Source organism: Rhipicephalus sanguineus, chromosome 2 (genome assembly GCF_013339695.2).
Source record: "Rhipicephalus sanguineus isolate Rsan-2018 chromosome 2, BIME_Rsan_1.4, whole genome shotgun sequence".
Classification (NCBI taxonomy): domain Eukaryota; kingdom Metazoa; phylum Arthropoda; class Arachnida; order Ixodida; family Ixodidae; genus Rhipicephalus; species Rhipicephalus sanguineus.
In genome coordinates, this window is record NC_051177.1 from 30,133,494 (window position 1) to 30,156,670 (window position 23,177).

General features: G+C 49.9%; 1 protein-coding gene across 3 annotated transcripts in view; it reads right to left on the bottom strand.

Annotated features, from left to right (window-relative positions):
- Nucleotides 1-23,177, bottom strand: part of LOC125756198 (uncharacterized) — a 478,353-nt gene that overhangs the window by 291,758 nt on the left and 163,418 nt on the right. For all 3 annotated transcript variants that reach the window (XM_049412274.1, XM_049412273.1, XM_049412275.1), the window contains one exon: nucleotides 2,145-2,783. In XM_049412274.1, coding sequence (XP_049268231.1) covers nucleotides 2,145-2,783 — 639 coding nt within the window. The remainder of the gene's footprint in view (nucleotides 1-2,144; nucleotides 2,784-23,177) is intronic.

Genomic DNA, 23,177 nt, shown 5'->3' on the forward strand with positions numbered 1-23,177 from the left:
AAAGAGAGAAAGAGAGAAAGAAAGAGAAAGTTAAAAATAGCGAGAAATAAAGTGAATAACGACATGAAAAGGTTGAACGACAGAGAAGGACATAGAAAGAGATAGGGAAAAAAGCAGACACAAAGAATATATAGAAAAAACAGAGAGCAAGACAGTAAGAGAAAAAAAAAAGGGAAAGAAGCAGAAACAAAGAGTGAGAACGAAGCAGAGAGAGAGAGAAAGGGTAGAAAGAGAAATAAGGACAGACAGATCAGGAAATAGAAAGAAATAGAAAGCAACAGGTACAAAGAAGGGGTACAAGAAACAAAGAGAAGAAGAAGGAAAGAAAAAAATAAGAGAAACGAGGAAGGCCACCCAGCTCTGCCCTTCCTTCTGGCTTGGCACCACAAGTGCGAAGCTGCCATAATTTTTTCGTAATACATTATCGGATTTATCGCGAAAATTGGTGATAAGAGCTACATGGACAACTCCGCGCTATGGTTTTATTCTGTCGTCGGCTGGTTTTATTACTTTTCTAGCGCATTATATTCAGAATTCGCAGGGCCCTGCGCATAGCAACCTGCGGATATCACCTGGAAAACGATAAAAGAAATCTTTAGAACCTCACCGAGATCTATGCGGCCCACAATGCATCATTCATCCTGCAGCTACGTTCTCAAAGACGGGCGCAACGACCAACTCAAGAAAAAAAAAAAAACAGCAACCACTCGCTCTTAAACCGCGGTTACCTAACCCACAAAACAGCGGCGTCCATCAACGGAGAAACGAAACGAGCAGCCGTGTCTCGTTAGTCGAGCTAAACATTCTTCTTCGGGTTACTATTATATTTTTTCGCATACGAGAGCGGGGGAAGCTTCGAGTCAATCAGTTCATTTCTTGCGGCCAGCTGGGGATTTAAACTGGCCGGTTCGGGCGCGGCGCCACTGGGATGATTGCCCGTGCCAGGAGAACGGCCCCGCTGGCTGGGCCCGTTGCCCACGGTCCGCAACTATACCGCACAACGCACGGCTGATTGGGTCCGGAGATAGCGGCGCTGACCGGTCGACGGCGCTGACTGGCTCCATTGTTCGAGCCCGGAATAAAGGGACCTCGCCTTAATTGGAAGAAGGCCGCGTGTGTCCATGCTGTCCGCCCCGAAAGAAAGACTAAAACACGCTTCCTGAACGCATAATTGCACGCACCGCTGATGAGGAAGAAAAGATCGGCGAAGAGGTGGTAAGTAGCCCGTAATCGAGAGAACCGTTGAGACAACCGGCGAGCGCGCGCGCGCTGCGACGGTCATCGATTGTGCAAGCTCCGCTCGGATCGGAAGACTTCCAGGTTCCGCAGTATGGCCATCCGCGCGGCGCGTGGGTACGCATGGTACGACCGGAAGCAGCGAGGAAAAAGAAGGGCGAGGGTTCTTAAACTTGTGTGAGTATATAGGTAAGCCGCGTCCCGCTTGCATGACAAAACGAAAAAAAAAAAAAATTGTCGCTTCCTGAAGGCCTTCTGTTCATGCAACTGTGAGGGAGTTCCATTGTTGCTTTAGACAATGTGGTTACGATTTTACGTCAATAGGGGTCAGTACAGGAACAAGATGCGTAGGCTGTGCTCGAGAGACGAACGGGGGTGATAACGATGAAATTCTGTAACACAGATGCGATGTTTCGTGACCGCGTAAAGCACATCATACATTCAAGAAATGTCTAAAAATATTTGCTGTTCGGAATTCCATATATTTCGTTTACTGTATAATATACAAGCGAAAACTAAATATTACGTACTCTCTTGTGTTCTAATTTACTAGCTTTGCTTCTTACTATATACAGCAGCTGCAAATATTCCGCTTATTATAGCTTTATGCGGTAATTTGATGACCATAGATATGCCTGTATGCAAGAGGAGGGTCACACCTACATGGTTATGCTTGCGAATATCTAATTATGACCTCGCTCACAGCCTTTAAAGGTTCCGCTCTAACCACGAGTGTGCTTCTGCATACTGTGAATGTTGGAAACGTGTTTTTTGCTGTAGTCTGAGGAAAATGCATGGGGGCCGGTGGAGAGTTTACCACTGGATGTCCCACTGTGCACTGCAGAGCCCGCTCGTTTCGAAAACGCCTATACGCGAAATGTAACAAAAGTAGAGCAAACGGAACTTACGTAGAACCGCCAGCGCCGACGGGACTAGTTGGGCCGATGCTGGGCGGGCCCGACGCGGTGCCCGACGTCTGGCCGGACGTCGTTGGCGGCGGACTGGGCACGCGGGACACCCACTCCCTGTTTACGTAGTCGGGCTCTCCGTGATTTCCTCCACCACCGCTGGTCTCGTAACCGGAGTCCTTGGTCAACTTGCGCGGCGAGCGCTGCTTAGGTGGCAGAGGCACGCTTCCGCTCGTGCTGTCCGGCAGGGTCCAGGTGGAGGACCACGCGGTGTCCGGCTCGTGGTCCGAGCCGCCGTCGCACGACTGTTGCTGCTGGTGCTGGGGCTGTTGGGAGGCCGACGGGGGATGCGCCAGTGCGGCGGCGGAGGCTGCGGCATGGCGTTTTTCGCGCGACAGGTCCCGCTGGGAGCCCCACTCGCGGCGCAGTGACTGACGCGATTTGGAGCATCGCGAGGACGAGGACGAGTCGGCCAGGTAGAGCGAGGCCGGACGCCGGTTGGAGGAGCCACCGCTGGAGCCGGGAGTCCCATCGTGGCGGCTGCTGCGACCCCTCAGCGACTGGCGCAGCGAGGAGGCCTTCTGCCAGAGGCTCTCCCGGGTGGAGCCGCCGCCCGACGACGGCGGTGACTCGCCGTTCCTGCGACAAGGACAACAGGGAACATAAGAACTCTGCGGGTGGCACTATAGTCTACGCATGTGGCGCAAACCCATTGGGGACCAGCTATAGAGCAGCGAGGTGGCTCCCGCAGCCTTCCCTACACCTTTCATGGTACCTTCTTTACTGGTTTGTATCAGCCAGTTGTATAAAAAAAAAAGATCATTCTGATCAGCGTGCACAAACAGTCGAATACAAGAACAGGAAAACGCGGGAGATTCGTTGTTTAACATGTTCCAGTATTCGGCTTCGCGTCCTAATCATCATGAATTATTTCCAATTCGCCAAATCCGAAATGCCTTGAGTGTAAAGTTCAAGGTAGAAGATGACGCATATTTTATAAGAAATTGAGAAACAATAAAGCCTTCTTTGTAATCAGCTCCTCTACGCCAACGCACACGTGTCACATTTTCTGACATTAATGGAAACCAACAGATAATGAAGCCAAGGACGGTATAGGGGACGTTAATTGCACTATTTTAAGTGTATGCCCCTAATTATGATGCAGACGTGAAGAAAGTAAAGTGGACGAAAAGACAGCTTGCCACCGGCAGGGACCGAACCAGCAACCTTCGGATAACGCGCCCGATGCCCCAACAATTAAGCTGTATACGGCGGCGGTCGTCCCCTCGTCCACTTTATCGTGTATTTATGTGCAATCAAACCTGGGAGCGTTAGTCACCTCGTTAGTCAATCAGTGTTAGTCAAAATTATCTCCTTACATTTCTTACATGTGATTTCTACAGGACACCCAATATTTATGAAACGTATTGACACTTAGAGAGCTGGAGATGTTAGTTACTGCTCCTAGTGGTTCATCGGCTTTAATGTTTTCCTGTGTGCACTAGTGTAGAGCATGCCATTCAGCGTACCTCCTCCTCCTCCTCCTCCTCTCTCTCTCTCTCTCTCTCTCTCTCTCTCTCTCTCTCTCTCTCTCTCTCTCTCCTGTGAAACCCGAAACGAGGATGTTTTGGTACGTCTTTACTGGCGGAAACAGATTATACGAAGTGTACGCTGTTCCAACTGAGTTGTAAAAAGACTTTAAAAACGCTTCTCGATTTCAGAGCACGACCTGTGAGCCCAAGTCTGCGTAGCTTCGTCACGGCGAAAACGCAAAGCAGGAACAACAACCACGACTGCGCGAGGGTGGGCGGTGGCACGGGCATCGATGATGGCATGCGCGGGTCAAATGACTCGGCCGCCGGCCCGCCGTCACGCTAAACAAGTCTCGCATTGCGTCGCTTTACACCCATGCGCACGCTCTCTCGCGTATTCCGGCGCACATGTGACCTACATTGCGAGGCTATTACGCTTTAAGCCTCCTCTGCAACAACCTGCAGCTGCGGCGAGCCGTAAAACCGCAGGTAATAGCGCTATTAGTATTTATTACCGCGCTGGTGAGCGCGCGAGAGCCAAGTTGATGCTTTGAAGAACTGGATCCGCCACGCCAGAGGTCACGAAAACGCCAGGGTTCTGGAATTTTTGAGTCTGTGCATGGTGTATTAACTGAGCAATACAGCGAGCCCTGAATCTTGTTCCGGCACAGGGCCCGACGCGTCTCCTCGCACCGGATTCAGTCCAACTGAATATTAAACCAAGCACCAGCGCGCACTGCGCGCGTCCACAGCGGCAGTGCAGCGATTCCCGATATATGCCATGCAGCGCTTGAATTTTCGGTTCACTAATGTTCCGAACGCTTGCGGCGTTCGAAGTTAAGGTGTCGCGCACCATAAAATGCAAACAACGGAAACTAAGAAAGACCACTATAGATAAGAAGCAAAGAGGCAGAAATGGATGAAATGATTTAGTGTACCAACTCACCCAACAATCGACTCTTATGAAATAACGAGTACTTTACAAGATGCCTGGCGCCGCAATACCCAAACGGTTTCTAAAACTCTTTCTAAAACGAGCCCCTCCGAATGCATTATCTTAAACGTGTAGTCACTATGGCTCAGAAAACACCGTAAACGTGACTCAAACAGATCATATAGGAAGTGACTGTCAGAGACCAGCGCCGTCATTGGAAGACTCTGTGTGCTGCAGCGGGCGACTTCCGCCAACGCGACCTAAATCGTGGACGCATTTGTCACTCGGTGGTTCGACGAACGCGAGGGCATCTGTGCGCGACATGTCGACACAACTGCCCGCTTGTGAAAGCGAAGCATTCAATTGCATGTACAATGAAGTTTTATTATTAGTAGAGTCTTCCAGTACTTTTCTTAGCACCGATGGACTCCGGTAGCAGTTTTGGGTTTCGCTTAAAACATAATTTTCAGGCTGAAAAAAATTTTTGAGCAATAGTTAGGTGAAGCACGACATCGAGAATATCATATCAAATTACATTAATGGGGAAATGTTAATTGTAATATTAATTAATTGTCAACAAAGGTGCATAATGAAGCTGTATTTACAGACTTGAGCGTAAGAGATCCACAAGCGGGGAAGCTGCCTAAGCATGTCGGATTTTTGCCATGGAGATGGGACAGCCGGCGTATCCGTACGTCCCTGCCACCAGGCACAGGAGCACGATGCTCCGACCAGCGGTCGATACAGGTATAATACCAGCAATTTAATAAAATACTGCGTGTTTACTACTACAGGCCTCTTCACCCGCCGCAGTGGTCTAGTGGTTATGGTGCTTGACCGCTGACTCGCAGGTCGCGGGATCGAATCCCGGCCGCGACGGCCGCCTTTCGATGGAGGTGAAATGCTAGAGGCCTGTGTGCTTAGATTGGGGTGTACGTTAAGGAGCCCCAGGTTGTCGAAATTTCCGGAGGCCTCCACTACGGCGTCCCTGCTTATCATATCGTGGTTTTGGGACGTAGAACCGGAGCAATTATTATATTACTACGCGCCTCTGCCTCACTGCACGACGAAGACCATGACATATTACCCTCAGCAAAAATTTGCCGCCAACATTTTTTATTCGTAAGAATTAAACGCACATTTCATCGACAGACAACGGCACGACAGAAGAAGACCTCGCAAAACTTCGCGAGACGCGACAAGATAAGCGGCTGTGACGTCGAGAGTGAAAGCATCCAGGGATGGGAGAGGACCACCCGCGGTGGCAGCCGCGATATCTGGGCGCCACGTATACCATTACGCCGCGCGCCACTGCTTTGCCCCGATGCTTCCGCCCAGGTATAAACACGTGTCTCTTCAATTCCAACCTTTCTCCTCCCTCTGAACGTGCACGGATGATCTGTGCAGCCAGCGAGGGAGCGAGCGTGGCGGCTTGTCCTCAAAGCGTCTTCTTCGACCTAAGCCATCGCTCACGGCGCTTTTCAATGGTACGACGCCGCGCGGTCGGAACAGTTTTCCATCGTCGCTAATGGGCCATATAACCCGGGCTGCAAGAGCATTCCCCGGAGGATTTCTCTCGCCGGACAAAAGGGAAGCCGTCCGGCGGCGCCGACGCGGTGGCGGAGCGCCAGGAGCTTGCACGTCGTTTTCTTTCGGACTTCGAAAAACGGTGCAGCGCGGTAAGGAGTAATAGAGGAGATCTTCGGTCGGCCGAGTCTACCGGTTGCGAAGGAAGCCTCTGTGGCACGTTATATACAGTTCAAAGACGGAGCAACGTTTTAAAATGGACCAGTTGTGCCGCGACGGAATGAAGGTGGAGAAATGGAGCAACAGGCTTTGCTTCGGAGCTCGCCCGTGGGGGACAGAAGAAGAAAGAACACAGGACAGCGCTTGTCCTGTGCGTTCTTGCGCTTGTGCATCGTCTCGTTTTTCGCTGTTTTTCTCATTTACACTATGTTCCTTGCTCGCAGTTGTGAGTTGTACTCCTGCGAAAGATTGCAGTTTGCTTTATTCTTTATTTGTTTGAAGTCCTTTGTCTGTTTGTACTTGGCTTGCAATCATCCTTAAAATAGCTTTCAGGAATCAAGCGAATGTCGAATAGAATAATTTCGCGAGGTGGCCACAGCCTTGAGGAGCGCAATGACATTTCAGAAAAATCAGATGGCCTATCATTTCATTGTAGGTGTCTTCCAGAACTATTAAAGCACACGGGTAAACTGGAAAAGTACGAAAAGTACGGTTTGTTAATATCGGTCCTTTCAATTGGTGTTATAGAACCGTAAGTGTCGATGCACAACTGCAGATACTCGTGGCTTGTATGTGACGAGTCGATACTCAAAATGCTCGCATGCTCGAGAACTGCTTATTGTATTCTTATTCACCCTGAGACATTCGCGAATATCTCACAGTGTTATTCTGAATGGCTACGCTCCACGCAATTCAAGTATTTTACAGCCGGCTATCTCGCGATGCCATGAGCAAAATTCAAGATCGACAGGACTAACACCCGAGAACCGCACGTGGTTAGAAAAAAAAAATATCGCCTTAAAAACACCGCCGAAACGCTGCACCACTTTCTCCAGCGCCAACCGACGGCCCTATTGACACCGTGTAGGTTCCTCAACGTTGCACCGTTTTCGGCGAGACGAAGCACGCACAACCAACCGACGGCATCGGCAGCTGTCGGCAGCGCGTCGCAGGGGGTTCGTATATACCGGCCGACGCCCATACGGTAATGCGGCGCGTCTGGATCGCACCGCGCGCTACGACTCGTCCGTGCAACACACACACTGGGAACCCCTGAAGAACAGGGAACGAGCAAAGGATAAATAAAAGCCAGGGAGTGCTGAGCCGAGGAATCCTCTCGGGCCGCCTGAAGCCTGTAAATCTGGCAGAGCTGCGCCGATGCCCCACCGGCGGCCCTTTTGAAGTGCGGAGGTTTCAAACGGCGTGCAGCAGCAGGTCAGCCCGTGTCTTGCCCTTTCTTTTCCTTCGCTGCACGTGCGGATCGGGCCGCTGAGACGCGACGTGTCTCCCCTGCATGCTGACGCCTCTCGGACCATAAGGGGGAGAACGGGGGCTGATGAACCAGTACTACCGGACATGTACTACGTGTATATTTATACGAACGGAATGGACGCGGACGCGGATGAAGCACGGGGCCAAGTGAACTGTTGGCGCCAGACGGGGGCGTGCATTTACGGCTTTGTAAAAGCGAGCCTTTCCCACTTTTACAATGCACATAAAGTGCATGCGCCGTTAGAGAGTAGCTGGTGTGTCTACTATCTGCGTCATGATGTACTACGTACGTCTTCGGGTTAAATCTCGAAATGCCAAAAAGTATTTCGACATGTGCAGATATCTTATCTTTGTTCAGGGTGCGCGCAAGGTGATGCATTCCGCGTGCGGTTTGCCTTTAAAGTTAGTTTTATTGAAACGCGTTTAGCAAACCTTTGCAATAATGTGCTTCGGCTTACTTAAATCATCCCCGAATCGCTGGCAGGCACCAGTGACACGCAGGGGCGTAGCCAGAAATTTTTTCAAGGAGGGGGGGGGGAGTTGAACTACCCCCCTGGCTACGCCAGTGGCGACGCGCACTAGTTCCCACACTATTATATAACTGCCTGGGCACTAATGCCTATTCATGGGGCCCCCCTTCCGTACACGTTAACCTGCGAATTCTTTTCCCAGCACCAGCGTGTCAACACCGGTGCCACGCCTCGCCGACCACAACAACGTAGGGCGTTTGTCTTTGTCGAGACATTCTCTTGGCCGCAAGAGCGCTCAACGACACACTGGCATGATTGATCATGAATCCGCTCCAAGCTGCGCAGCGAGCCTCGGTACTCGCATGTCGCAAACTCTCCCACAGGTACTGGGCATGCGGAACCCGTCAATCGGCGGCCCGCGCCGCAGGCCGGGAATTAGTGCCCCACTCGTTTCTGCATCGCTTGCCCGCGGGGCCTCTCGGAATCCATCAGGCTCCTTCTCTCCACTTGTCATACAAGGTCGCTCGCACCGCAGAGAACTACAGCGTAGGTTGTACTTCTAATCGTTGTTCGGCGTTGTGTCCCGGGCGCATAGCCCTGTCAGTAAAAAGCCGGCGCTATTGTTCTATACCCGGATCACAATGGGCGCTAGTCAAAACTAGCAGAATGAACGTTACGGACCATTCAGCCGTTTGTCAAGAATGTGCTTTTCGAAGCAGTTCTCTCTCTTGACCGTTGCTGCGTCCAAGTATCATATCATCATCGTCGTCGTCGTCATCAGCCTGTCTGCGCCCACAGCAGGGCAAAGGTCTCTCCCATGCGATCAACCCGGTCCTGTGCTTGCTGCGGCTACGTTATCCCCGCAGACTTCTTAATCTCATCTGCCCACCTAACTTTCTCTCTCCCCTCCCACGCTTGCCTTCTCTTGGAATCCAATCTGTCACTCTTAATGAACAGCGGTTGTCTTGCCTACGCGCTGCAAGCTTCATATGGGGGTTGGGGGGCACAAACGCACCCGAGCTGATGGAAGCCCTTGGTTGCGAAAGGAAACGCGCTGTTCGCTTCAGAAACTGAAGAGATGAGAGAAAGAAAGAGTACTGCATGCGTGCATACGTGAAAGTATCCGAAGAGTTTATAAACAAGCACGGGGACGCTTCGATTTGAGACAATGTGCAATTTCGCACAGTCGACCAACCGAGATGATGAACCAAGCTCAAAAAAATTGGGGGACGCTTAAGCTTCGCCTTTAAGAGCTGAACGCGATAGCGATATTCTGTTCCTAGTGCGCAGTTCGAACACTACGAGGGTTTAACAGAATGCGCCCACTAAGGCGTGTGCCTTATGTAATGGGTAGCATGCTTTAAACCAGGAGCAATTATGCGCGAGAAACTTCTTCGAAGTTGCGATGCACCCACTACGTGGTCTTAAGGGAATACGCGCACTAATGTGTGCGCCTTTTGTAATGGGTGGCTGTCTTTAAACCACGATGTCGTTATGATATTGGCATGGTGTGACGCCCTATGGCAATGCACACTTGTACCACGCAATATTACTGCGATATTACATCTCGTACTGTGACACCTGTATACAGGACGCGTATTTTTGGGAAGCACGAAAGTTACTTTCAGTGCAGATCCAAGAAGAGGCGTGGCTGTGTGGTAGAACACCTGCTTGCCACGCAGAGGGCCTGGGTTCGATTCTCATTCGGACCCAACATTTTTATTATTTATTTTATTTGCAGCTTTTTCGATTTTTCGGTCACGGACATGATGATGATTTTTCGCTCACAACCAACGGACCCGACGCCGACAGCGCAATTTCTGCGATACGAGCTCTTTAACGCTATCGCGTTAACAAGGTGTCAGCGTACAGGATGATGCCGCCATTCCTACCGACTTCCACGTTTAGCATCATCACAAAAACTTTGAAACAAGCCTGTCATCTTCAACTGTGCTGTTATCGGGAGATCCACCATCTTTGTATAAGGGCAAGTTACACTAGGTGGGGAAAAGCCTGCTGACGGAATTTCGTATGCCGTGTACAAAGGCCATCCATGGCTGCAAGAATCTTCGCCTCTGAAAACAATCTCGACTCAAGGAAGTTCACTATGTCCGAAGAGGAAGGCTAAGCAAGGATTAATTTTTAAATAGAGGGTAGACATTCGCTGTCTCGATTACCCGAATGTGGGGCAGCTCCAGTATTACGTACTATTTATAGTGACTTCAACACGGAACATGAATAGGAATGTAGTGCAAGCTTTATTGTACTGAGGTATGAAATCATGCAGTTAATACATAATTCTTATGACAAATTAGGTGACTTACGGATGTGAAAGGTCATTTACACTTATGTCGCTTCCACTGCACCATGTCCCGCCAAAAATTCAGCCTTCCGAGCATCCTGCTTTAAACTTAAACAAAAGTTCCGTATTTATATGCAGTTGACATATATCATCCGTTCTTCTAAGCTTTATCTCTGTAGGTCACTACCTCCCTGCTTAAGCGACCGTTTTTAAGAAGCCTTTTAGAAGAGGTGCCCACGGCAGCTATACAAACACGCGTGGAACGTCGATCGGCAGAGAAAATAAATGGTTGCGTGCCAAACTGTCTAAATAGTGTTGGCTCTTCCGGTTGCAAACACCTGCACAGTCACAGGCGAAGTAGTCGCTATCGTGAACCTCATTTGCATACGCTTCCCCTTTTTCATTTCTTTTTTAACCTAGGTCCAGTTTTCCCACGAGCCTCCACACCGATACGCTTAAAGCCCTCCCTGACGCAGGCCCAAAACAAACGCCGCGTTTTCTTTTTGTCCTTGCCCAAGTTGCCTGGGATGTTCGCGACTTGTCTCCGTGACACACAGTGCCGGTCAGCCCAGCCGTGGTGCTTCTCTTTTCGCCTCGCACCTTTTCCGCATCTCGGAGCGGAGACGTCGGTGCCGCGTGCCAACCGTGCTTTCGGGACGGCGCGTCGAGGCACCGCGGCTTTGTAAAAGAAGAAACGCTTTACTATGTACTACATCGGAAAGCCGATAACGGCCCACCTACCAGACCTCTATCTCTTCTCGCGTTCTCTGCGAAACAGAGCAGCTGTGTGTACGCTTTGCAGGCCGGTCGACAGTGTCGGTGGTTCCGGGCCACGCCATGACAGGCCTACTTTTTCTCTCCGGATATATTTATTTACGCACAGACGCTGTCTCCGATAGCGGTCGGGCCAAAGACGAACCGCCTTGGGTGAGAGCTTCGCGCGCCCCATCCGAGTGTTGCGTGCAACAGGTGAGTACGCAAGGCCGAATGCGAACTGCGCTAACAGTCGCATAACTTGCGAGCGTACGGACTATTTGTAGTACAGGTTTTCCGGAGGGCAAGATAGCCATAGTGGGTCTATAGTCTAGGCTATAGCTGCTATTTTAAACGAGCGGTGCGTAACTAAAAGACCATTCAGACAAGCAATGCAACGTTAGCGAAATTATTAACGACGATGGTGAGAGAAATGTTGTTGTTGTTGTTGTTGTTGTTGTTGTTGTTGTTGTTGTTGTTGTTGTTGTTGTTGTTGTTGTTGTTGTTGTTGTTACCATGGTGTCTACGTCGACGTATGGTGCCGCAATGGCTATATTAACGGAAACAGATACATAAACACAGTACGAGTAATTGAAGGTCCGGAGGTCAGCTTCGAGTTCGCCACATTGACCAATTGCAACTTTGTTACACTTCTTGCTTTCGTTCACACGTAAGAATTCGATATCGTACTAAGCGTGTCATAGGCAGACCAGTAGTGGTCGTAGTCTTGCCGGCTAAAGTTTAAGGAAACGGATGTCATGCGCTCATTTGTAAAGCGCGCCGTGATGCGGCGGTTCGACTATTGCAGTGCCTTCAAGAACTTCCCAGCTGACAGGTCAAGGCCAGGGACTGCCACGGGCTCCACGCTGCAGCTAACTGCACAGTAACGTGGTGTTCTGTGCGCGGTTAGACCGGTTACCGGCCGTCTGGTCCGTTCGCAGCCATCTGCGGAGCATCGCTTTCGGCCGCCGCCCATACACAAAAGCCGCAGGCGATAAGGCTTACACGTGCGGAATGCTCCTGCTCTCTCACTCGCACCGGACCGTACCGTATATGGAACAAGCGATTCTTTCGGGGCTTTTTGCGACTGTCGGCCGTGGTTGCTATGCACGTGTAGCGGAAGGAAGTTAACAGTGCGTCTTTCACGCAAGCCGGGGGTGATCGTGCCGCGACCTTGACGACCAGTTCGTTTGCATAATTTATGCGCCCGCTGCGCGAAAGAAAGAAAGATACAGGGTCGAAGACGACGAGTACCCTATAACGCATGCGCAGAAAAGCAAGAAAACCCGCCCGGCCGGTAGGAGCAGCTGCGGCGTTAAATCGCGCCCTTATCCGAGACGTTGATAGATTCTGCAGTCTACAACCATTAGTATATAGAAGTCAAGATCTTTAGGTATACCCGATGATCCTTCAATGCACTATATTCCGATTGAGCGGCTACCCTCCAAGTGCATACAAGAACTACCACAAGCCATTCAGAGAAGCCTCTCTTCAGGTACAGGCTTTCAACCACGCTTCACTTAATTACATCTCATTTTGTCTTGTTCTTTAGATATTTGCAAGTTTTTATTGTTTTCTTTTCCGCATGCATGTTTGAAGCTACCATATATACGTCCTCAGCAGTCATAGACAGACACCCGCCACGGTGGTCTATAGTGGTTATGGTGCTTGACTGCTGACCCGCAGGTCGCGGGATCGAATCCCGGCCGCGGCGGCCGCATTTTATGGAAGCGAAAATGCTAAAAGCCCGCGTATTTAGATTTAGGTACACGTTAAAGAACCCCGGTCGGTCGAAATTTCCGAAGCCCCCCCCCCCCCCCCCAACTACGGCGTCTCAGAATCATGTCGTGGTTTTCGAAGGTTAAACCCCAACAATTATTATATTATTAGCAGTCATAGATATGTGGCGATTCTATGAGCGCAAAATGGGATACGAATAATTGTGGACAGCAACTCGAAGGAGTATCTCGGAATTCTAATAAAAGCAGAGTTGTGATTTATACCATATTGATCCGCTCATTGAATTCAAAATTACGCTAGCTTTAGACAGAACTATAAGAACACTTATTCACCGGTTAAGGATATAGGCACCGCATACACGAAACATTTTTTACACATGTAGAATTGGCAGAACTGAAACTCCCGAATGCGAATGTGGATTTGTAGATGAAGATGTATGTCACCTTCTTCTTCACTGCCCGCATCATGACACACCGAGCCGCCGTCTGAAATCGGAACTAATGGCATTAGACCGCAGACCATTCAGTATGAAAAAACTTCTGGGCCCGCGGCCAACCAAAGCTTTACAGACGTACGCTTTAAAAGCGTTAAAACTCTTTTTAGAAGACAGCAGAATAGCTGGCAATTATTAAGAAAATTATGTTCATATTACATTGTCAGTTATTATATGTATGTCCTACTTATTGTATGTATCATTATATGATACATATTATATGTGTGCGCTGAAGTCTGTTGTGTGTCGACTGTTATGTTGCCCACATGTGCGGATTCATCCCCATAATGACCATACGTGTTGATTGCTATGTTGCCCGAATGTGCCGATTCGATTCAATGCTGATCAGAGACATTATCAGAGACAATATGACTGCCTTTCGGACATTTCCTTTCACGTTACGATGGTGTTGTTTGATATGTGTGTGAGTGTGTTTTTCTATATGTGTGCTCGTGTGCTTATTTTATATGCACTGCTGTTTGTATGCTATTTCCGTGTTGTACGCTCGATCTCCACTGAAGGGCTAAGGAGTAGCGCCAACATCTCCTTTTACATTATGTCAATAAAAAAAGGCGGCAACATGCCCGGCGATAACCATGACAATGGCACATGCATTCATTGTGACAGCGTTCGAATTTAAAAGGATGGCATACAAAAATCATTTATTATTTGTGCGCACCGTCATACGGCGTTCGCTGTGGTGCTTGCGTTGTAGTTGCGGTATGATTAAAGATGACGTAAACATATCTAAAATTACTAGTGTTGTCTCATCAACATATAATGCATGAATATTCTTCGTCCTTTATTTCCCTCTTACGTGTACATTGTGTTGCACTCTGACTGTGTTTCCTCTTATCGGCTGCCCAAGTTTCCAAAAGGGTCCAAAATGTGTCCAAAAGGTTCACATGGAACTCTTCAACAAAGTCGCCAGATATCGCTACGCATCAAAATAGGAAAGGATGGCGACAACTATACCAGTTAAGACGGCTCACAAGCCACGGACTCCGAACGGAACGCTCAGCGAATGCGCCGTGTGGCGATAAAGATTAGGTTAGGTTGGCTTACGTGAGATTACAGTAAGTTCACGATGTGAGGCTGTACGTTTATCGGTACTGTGGAACAACAGCTATGCGGTCTGCGCCCGTTTATCGGTGCTCAGCGCCGCGATATGTAGCCAGGAAGGAAGCCGTGGTAAATAGCATCGGGTCCCTCTCCACGCTTGACGCACACCGAGTCAACCTGGTTCCCGTGCCGCCGCTCATGCGGTGAAGAACAATACGCGGCGGCCCCCCTCTCGCTATGCGTCTCTATCCGCCGCGCGGACGATGCTACCGAAACTCGGGGCCACCAGAGACGATCGGGCGCGCAGTCTCAAGCTTGCACAGCTGATGACGCATTGTGTGAGCCCGATTGTCCTACGTCGACGGCGTCCGCTACGTTACTACGTGCTACCCCAACTTTTCGTTTTTTTTTTCTTCTGTACGCGTCTATACGGTTGCAAGACACTCATGACGAGGACCCACGCTGACGCTTCGCTTATGGCTTGTATCCTAGAGCTAGCTGGTGCTGGAAACTTGTCCTAAAACAAAAAAAAAAGAAAGAAAAAGTGCTATCCTCTTCAGGACTAACGCGTCAGTTACAGAAAGAAACGTACAGTGGGGATGGAAAGGGACGCGAACAGTGCGGCATCCACATTCTTTGCTGTTTTCAAGCGGTTGTAGCCTGGATGGTAATAGAGAGCCAATAGAGTCATCCATGATGCAATCAAGAACCATTCTAGCGTCTTTAAGTTGCCACCAAGGTAGGAGAGAGACGAAAACAGCGCGCCGCGCTGTTCGCGTTTCTTTCCATCCCCCCTGTACGTTTTTGCTCGAAAACTTATCGTTAATAAGTACAGGCTGCCGTCAAAATCGGCACCCTTTCGAGGTTTGTAAGAATGTGGAAGATCACACGCCGATCTTTGTCCGTTCAACATTTAATGTATGATGTTTTTTATTTATATGTGAAAAATATTAGCGCAGCTTGCACTAAGTCGCGCAAGGCTGTGTCACAGCAGAGCCGCTGGGCACGTTTCAGCTTCCTTTGTTAACCATCTGTACAGAATGCTTGGGCGGTGATTGAGCTCGTGCCCGTTCATGATGACGATAATTTTCTATCACCGACTCACGGCATACCTCGACCATAACAGCTCTGTTGTAAAACATGGGAAGTTAGGCTACGTTAGAGCCGGCTATCCCACCAACACGATAATGATACTGAAGAAACGCACAAAAGCAAGAAAAACAGGAAAGAATAAAAAATATGAGAAAGAACTAAACAAGCAGGCGGTGGTGGTGGTGGTTTTGATGTTGCAGCAGGCGGGCTTAGCTAGCCTACATAGCCGGCAGTTGTGCCACCTGAGCATCTCATAAATTGTAGAGGTCTGTCACCACGCTTAATGTACATATACGATCTCTGGCATATAAATAATGGGCGCAATCTAAGGAAGGAGTCCAATACATACAGGGTGGTCACACAGATTATCGCGGATAGAGTCCGTACAGACAGTTTTTCATGCACTTACATATAACATGACTATGAGATATCGTCATCAACAACACAATACTATGAAGAGTATAGCAACAATGTCTTTGCAAACAGGTCATTAAGCTTGTGTCCATTAAAAAATCACGAAGAGCGTTCACAACGCGTCCGCCGTGTAGACCTTTCCAGAGAGAGCTCCCTGGGCGTCAATGAAATGACCTCTGCACTGCTACGTGTTCACAACCTACGTCTTCCAACCCTCCTCCTCAAAAGACTTGCAGACGCAGCAGCACGTATCTTTGTGCTCACGAGTAAGAGTCCAGAAGAGCTATGTTCCATTGACAGAAGAACCTACAGACAGGCAAGTTCTCGCAATATTCATCAGAGAAATTTATACGCTGACGCCCCATGTGTAAGTTCTGAATACAGTTGAAACCCGCAATAACGAAATCGGCGGGGAAAGCACAAAATTTCGCTCTTGCGGGAATTTCGTTGGCGCGAGAATGCGTCAGAAAAGACATTGAATTTACAAAAAACACATTTTATTTCCAAAAGTCTGTGAGTTTTCTTTGGCGGGCCTTACCATGCAGCAATTTCATGCCTCTCGATCGAGAATCTCGTTTGCCACGGCACAAAGTTCGCCCCATGCACTGGTCAGTGACGGCGGCACTGCGCTGTCTCCAGTACCGTCATCAAGTGCGCCTGCAGGTGGACATTCTTCCGGCTCCACTGGATCAGCGCGGATCAGCGCAGAATCGCGGACAGCGAGCTGCACGCAACGCCGAATTCTTCGGCGATGTCCATTTTTTTCCTGCCCTTATTCACATCACTGATGATTGCAGCGTTATCTTCCAACGTGATGAACTTCCGCTTTTTCGTTGGAGGCGGCATCTTGGCGGGCAGCGAAATCGGACAAAGCAATCGCAACACACAGTTCACGTTGCACCAAGAGACCAAGCAAACGAAAGAAACTCCATGAGAAATGTGGATTTGGCTACGTAGTCCGCAATAACGAGCAGGTGTTTCGTCAAGCCATCATCATCATAATTGTCGCCAGCTTTATGTTTTTTGTAAACAATGATGGCGGCTTCTTCTCAAGTGCGCTGTAGCGATAGTTTTGCACAATTTAAGTGTAGCATGAATACATTTCAGCAGTTTCCGAATGTAGTTAATGTTGCGAGAGTAGGTTATTTGCGCACTCGTGTTTCAAAAACTTCGTTAATCAGGGGCTGCGGTATGAATATATTTCGTAGTCGCGAGTTACCAAATGCATTGACTCCTATGGGTGTTCGCCGGTGCTCCGAAAATATTTCGTTGCGGTGAGAATTTCGTTCCCTCGGGATTTCCTTATCGCGGGTTTCGACTGTAGAAGTAATTCAGTAAGTCATTCTGTCGCCGCCACACGTAAAAACGCCTGTGCATTAACGGCACCGCTGTCGAGAAGCCGGAGGGATCGTATTGCGGCCGATTGCTGACGCTGAAGCGATCGCACTTGCGAGCTTCGACCGGCAGTCACGCTTTGATTGTTCTATATCAAATAGCGCGGGCACCGTGGGTGACAAGCCGCGGAGGAACTCTCGCATGCGGAGCGATGGCAAGCGACAGACGCGACACGTTCACGAAGGCGACGCCATGCACGGGGAAATCTTACGCGCTCATAACTCCCTGCATGCACGCATGCTACAGCGGCGCGCCTCGTCCTCTTATGCAGGCCACGAATCGTGCACGAGTTTTCTGTCCAAGTGAAGTTCGTCCTCAAACGTCTTGCGCAGCGACGTAACATATCTTGCTGCTCGCATATAAGACTTGCCTTCTTCTTTTAATTCACGGCATAGTGTTTGCCTATGCAACATGTGAAACAGTCGGAGAATACGTTAGAGGCCCGGATACGACGTTTGACTACCCTTTTACTGATAAGAACGTGTTGCGGTACATGAAAGGGAAAGCTGCAATCTTTTAAGTGCGGGCTATCGTATGCTGTCATTGTATGCTGTCGTAGCTTGGCGTAACGCAGGCAAAACCACGAATAGTATAGCCACCTGCAGCATATTGAGCGAGCGCTCGCGCCAAAGAGAAGTCTTCTCCCTCTTGAAGAAAGAAAGGAAGAGAGGAGGAAGAAAGAGAAAACCGAAGAGAAATAAAGAAGGCTGCCCAGCTCGGCACTTCCTTCAGGCTTGGCACTCCTATTGCGAAGCTGCCTTAATTTTTTTTTTAACTATTATACCGCTCGGAGAAAGAGATAGAGTAGTTGAGTTTTTGGGCTCATACAGCTATCACAGTGGAAGGGCTGATTCGTCCATGCAACACTGTCTGCTGATGTCAAGACACCACCGGTCACTTCTTGGGCCAGTATTTCCGATTTGGCAAACATCTTCGGTCTGTGAAGTGTCCGTTAAGCGGACTTGATTGGCCTTTTATGGAAGAAAATGTTTCAGGAGCCAGGCCCCATTGCTCATCAGCCCAAGAAGCCATACGAGCCCTTCTGCAGTTCTTAAAGGTGGCGCCACGCTGCGCTGTGTATGTGAATTGTCAATCATTTGCGCTCATGCCTTCTGTGTCTTTCTTTTACCCTCTCATTTCCCTTCCCACGTGTAAAGTAGAAAACTGGACGTCCTAGTTAACATCCCAGCCTTTTCTGTATTCTCTGTCTCTCTTTCTCAAAAACATTACCTCTGAACTATGCCGTTTGCGTACATTCTTTAGTAGAAGTGCGCAGATTTAGATCAAACATTGGTTAGGACACAAACCGGAAGCTACAGTGATAAGCAGTTGGAATGTTGGGAAGCGAAGACATTAACTAAAGAACTAACAGAAGAAGCAAAACAAGAAGACGATTTTCATGTCGCGACCGCACTACGGGTTCACGAACAAGCTGAGATAGATCTGAACGAAGAAAAAAAAAGCCAAATAGAACAAAGCAATGGATACCGCGTTGGATGGAATGTGGAACGGGTATATGGTGCGCATCTGAGAGGGAGTTCATTTCCTACGGGAGAATCACCATCACGTGGGCCATTCGAAATGGCGTCGTGCCATCGCGAGAGGCGCACACGAGTGACCATTCATCCGGCCACCGTTACACGGCCAGCGCGGGTCCACGGCAGAGCAAAACGCCCACAAGCGGCCAAAGCTCCCCCCCCCCTTCCCCTTCCTTCGTTCTTCTTTTCCCCACGGAGCTCATGTTCACGGACAGGGGAGATCAAACGAGCAAAATAATGTGGCGGCGAGAGGGACGTAACGCCGAGATAGTCGGACTTCCGCGCAGCCTCCTGGTGACTATACTCCTACGGCGCAACAAAGGGATGCCGCTTTTACAGAAACAAATAAATGCTTACGCCGCGGTCACAAATACACCGCCCGACCAGAGGCGGCCGCACGGGAGAACAAACAAAACTACCGACGCCTCCGGGCGATTTCGCGCGCGCGGTCAGGCATCGGATCGCTGCGCTGCCCGCAGGGTGCGCTTTTATCCCACATACGTACTACACACATGCGGAATACGATAGGGCGAGGAGGGTAGAAATGGTGGACACACGTACACCTGAGCGAGCTTTTGCTATACGCACAGCAGCAGGACGATGAGGAGAGGCCGCGCGGCCAGTAGCGCATTGTGGGCGCGTCTCTAATGTGTTTGCCGGGCGACGACGTAAACGATCGTTCGGCCACGCCGCAGCGGCGCAGCCCCGACACGCGGGTCAGAGTCGTGCCGGTGTACCTTGACGTCGCCGTCCCAGGAAAGGGTACCGGGAAGAGGGTGAACTCCGCACTGGCGTCGTCCCACGCATCGGCGAGGGAGAACGGCGGCCGTCGCGTCACCGCAAATGAGAACGCGCTGACCACACCGGCGCAATGGGTCAAGTCCGAGGCGTTGCTTCCTGAAACGGTCTTCGACGCGCCCGCCCGGCGGGGGTGGTTACGCGTAGCGCCCGTGCATGTAGTCCTCCTAGCTCCGCCCATTAAGCGACACAAAACACAGCGCCCCTTCGAGATGCTTCTTTCGGATGCCGCATTTTGCCGTGACCTTTCTTTCCTCCGCTTACTCGTCGGGTGAACGGAACAACGCGTGTTTGCCTGCATAAGAGGTCACGGGAGCGCCTCGGGTTTGCATACGCGGCGAGCGACGGGGATCAGCGCCACAGTCGACCCTCCCACCACCGAACAGCACCTCTTCTCATAAACGGGTCCGCGGCCAAACGAGCCGTTTCCTGACCGGAGGTGTAATAGGAGCGTCTTCGTAGCCGACTCTCGGGCGATGCAATGACCTTCGCATGCTGGCCCCTTATATGCTGCGTGCTCGATGTGCACATGATGCGTACCCATGACTGTTTCCGGCGAGGTAACTAGGTATCCCCCCACTGCTTGAGGCCACGAGTCCGGAGCTTTTATTTCAAACTATATGGCCGAGCATTATAAACCCCCGGTTCGTCGCTTCCATTAATCTTCCGACGAGTGTATACGGTAATCTTTCACGGGCGCAGTTTATCACGATGATAGGCACTTTGCAGCCGAAGTAGTGCCTTGGCGATGCGCAATCCACCTACGAACGTCGGAGACGGACGCAATGGTTCCGTCGACTCCTCGCAGCGACGAAGCGGTATTACGCGTGTAATCTTGAGGCGCTCGAATTTTCTCGAGCCCGAGCCATCTGTGCAGTAAGAATGCGGCGATGTGGTCGAGTGCGAGGTCTTTTGTTTCCGGGTGTAATAAATTGACAGCTCAGAACGAAGAGCGCCCCATTATATAAAGATTCGCATGTTTCCTCGACTACGCCATATATGTTGACCATCTGGCAGCCCGGCTCTCCTATCTGTAGAGGCAGATTACGCGAACGGACGTCGTAGAAACAAAGAGAATCGTTTGGAAATAGCGAGATATAGCACAAGCTTGGAACAATCATGACAGGCTCTTTGTGCCATGCAGACGTTCACCATGGCCCTTTGATACATGTAGTACTATAGTTGTAATCATTGGTATGTACTAAGTGGTGGCCAGCTGCATACAGGTACCATTTCCTTTCGATGCATAGACGTTACAGCAGGTTCACGAAAGCACATACATACACAAGGACTCCCAAGTTGAACTTTACTTTACTATTAGCCAATCTGACCCATCCTCTCTTCTTAGCATTACACGTTACGTCGATATTGTGAATGCCTCCGTAAGTCGAAACTATAATTATTTCTAGGAAATTAAATAACACGTAATCAGTACCAACACTTATCTCTCGATGTTTTCTAGAGTGCGCATTAATGGAGTAGCGCGAAATTTTCCACGCTGAACTAGAAAGAAATTTTGCCAGTTCCGAGAGCTATATAAAATGGAGGGAGTATAATTGAGAGGGTATTTTGCGAAATTATTACATTATTTCTACAACTAGTAGCTTGGAATGCGTGTAAAGCATCATCGTTATGCAATTTAAGATGAGACCAGCGCGGATAACCATCTCCACAATGAAACTTGGTCCCAGTGGATACAATATTACGTATTTGCGAGGCGTACGCTGTGCCGAAGACTCGCCGGCCTTCATTTACAAGTTTTTAAACGAGTAGCGTGCACAACTCTTCCATGACAAAGTTATTTCAGCCTAGATTTCTAAGAATATCGCTGCGACAGGTAATAAATGCCGCAATGAAAGGTAAATACTGTTGCTCAGTAAACCTGTATTCCAAAAATAGCCACCGCACGGCAGCACCGTCATAAAGCGAATCCATTCCAAACTTCAGCGTCCGCTCGGTTCTCAATCGTACAAAGGAAGAAACCTAAAGAACTTTTTCCATTCAAACAATTTCACTAGTGAACCCGAGACCGACCCTCGTATAGAAGAAAGCCCACTCCGAAACCTCACTCGCACGACCGCAGCGCACCTGGCGGTGAAGGACGTTTCTTTCTTCTCTCTTTGCGGAGCGTCGACGCATGGCGGCGCGTACCCGCTGGACCGTATAGACAAAGAACAAAAGAAAGCGGCATTTCACGCATGCCTGCAACGCGCCGCGCATATGACGCCAACGACCCGGCATCGTCACCGCCTGCGGCAACGCAAAAAAAAAAAAAAACAAAGAAAAGACAGCGGGCCGTTGTAGCGCATTCTTTCGAACCCACCTCGCGCCACACAAACCGCGCTGAGGAGTTTTCAATGTCTATCATCAAAAGAAGAGCCCAGAAGGGGACGCTTCATAGAGAGGGTCATCGTAAAAAAATAAAAAAAAAGTGGCGTCCTCGACAGGACCAGGCTTGCGGAGAATGACTTCTGTCGAACAACGGCCTAAGGTATCTGTCTAAACGTCCGCACCAGACAGGCAGGCCATCTCTCGTCTCTAGCAACAGAAGCTGCAGTCATATACCGCTGACCTTGGTCCTCTTCATTAGGCCACAACCACGCGGAGAAGCCGAAGCTCCGAGAGCTTCACCCGCCTCCCCTCTCTACTGCGCACCGGCGTGCAACAAGGCGCGAAGGTGCGCGCAAGAGGCCTGGCCGGCGCTGCAGCTATAGCAGCGGGGGCACCCTAACGACCGCCGCTGAATGAAACATTGTTCGTGTAATGCCTAGAAATAACCGCCGCGCGGGGCAGAACAATGCTGACGATTCGTCGTCCGTCCATCCGCGCATGGAACGCCGTGCCGGAGTAGGCCGTCCGCACGCTGCCCGGAGTAAGCGCTGTGTAGTATTCCGCGAGAGTGAACAGTGGTGCACGTTCAGAGACGACACTGAAATGCTTTCTTCGTCATTCCCCGTTGCTTGTACGGCTGTCCGTTGTTTTTCCTCCGGCACTTCATTTTCTTTTACTCGTAGTGACGCTGTCACGTACTCGCTTCGATGTATTGCCGAGGTTACGCTGTTCCCTCGACATCTTCACCCCCGTTGGCACACTATTCTTATTCCTTTCTCTCTCCCCCTCTCTTTTACGCAAGAACCTCGGGTGATCGTGCGTTCCTGCTGGCACATCGAACAGTACGCATGTCACAGTCGAAGGACTTTTCCATAGCCACCGCGAGGTTGGGAACAGCGCTTGGCTTTTTACTTTCCTGTTTTCGTCTATACAATGAAGAAATGAAACGACTCGAATTGCGAGATGAAAGGAAAATTCGGGCTAGACTAAAAGTTATTGAATGCAAAACAAAAATGAAGAGGGGCGCTACACTTCGTGAGGATAAAAGAAAGACGATCAGACAAAGAACGAAACATAACGCGTCTACAATGAAGGGGGCGAAGGGAGGGGGGGGGGGGGGGGAAGGGTGCAGGCGGTCTCTGGCGCTCTTCGCAATTTCCT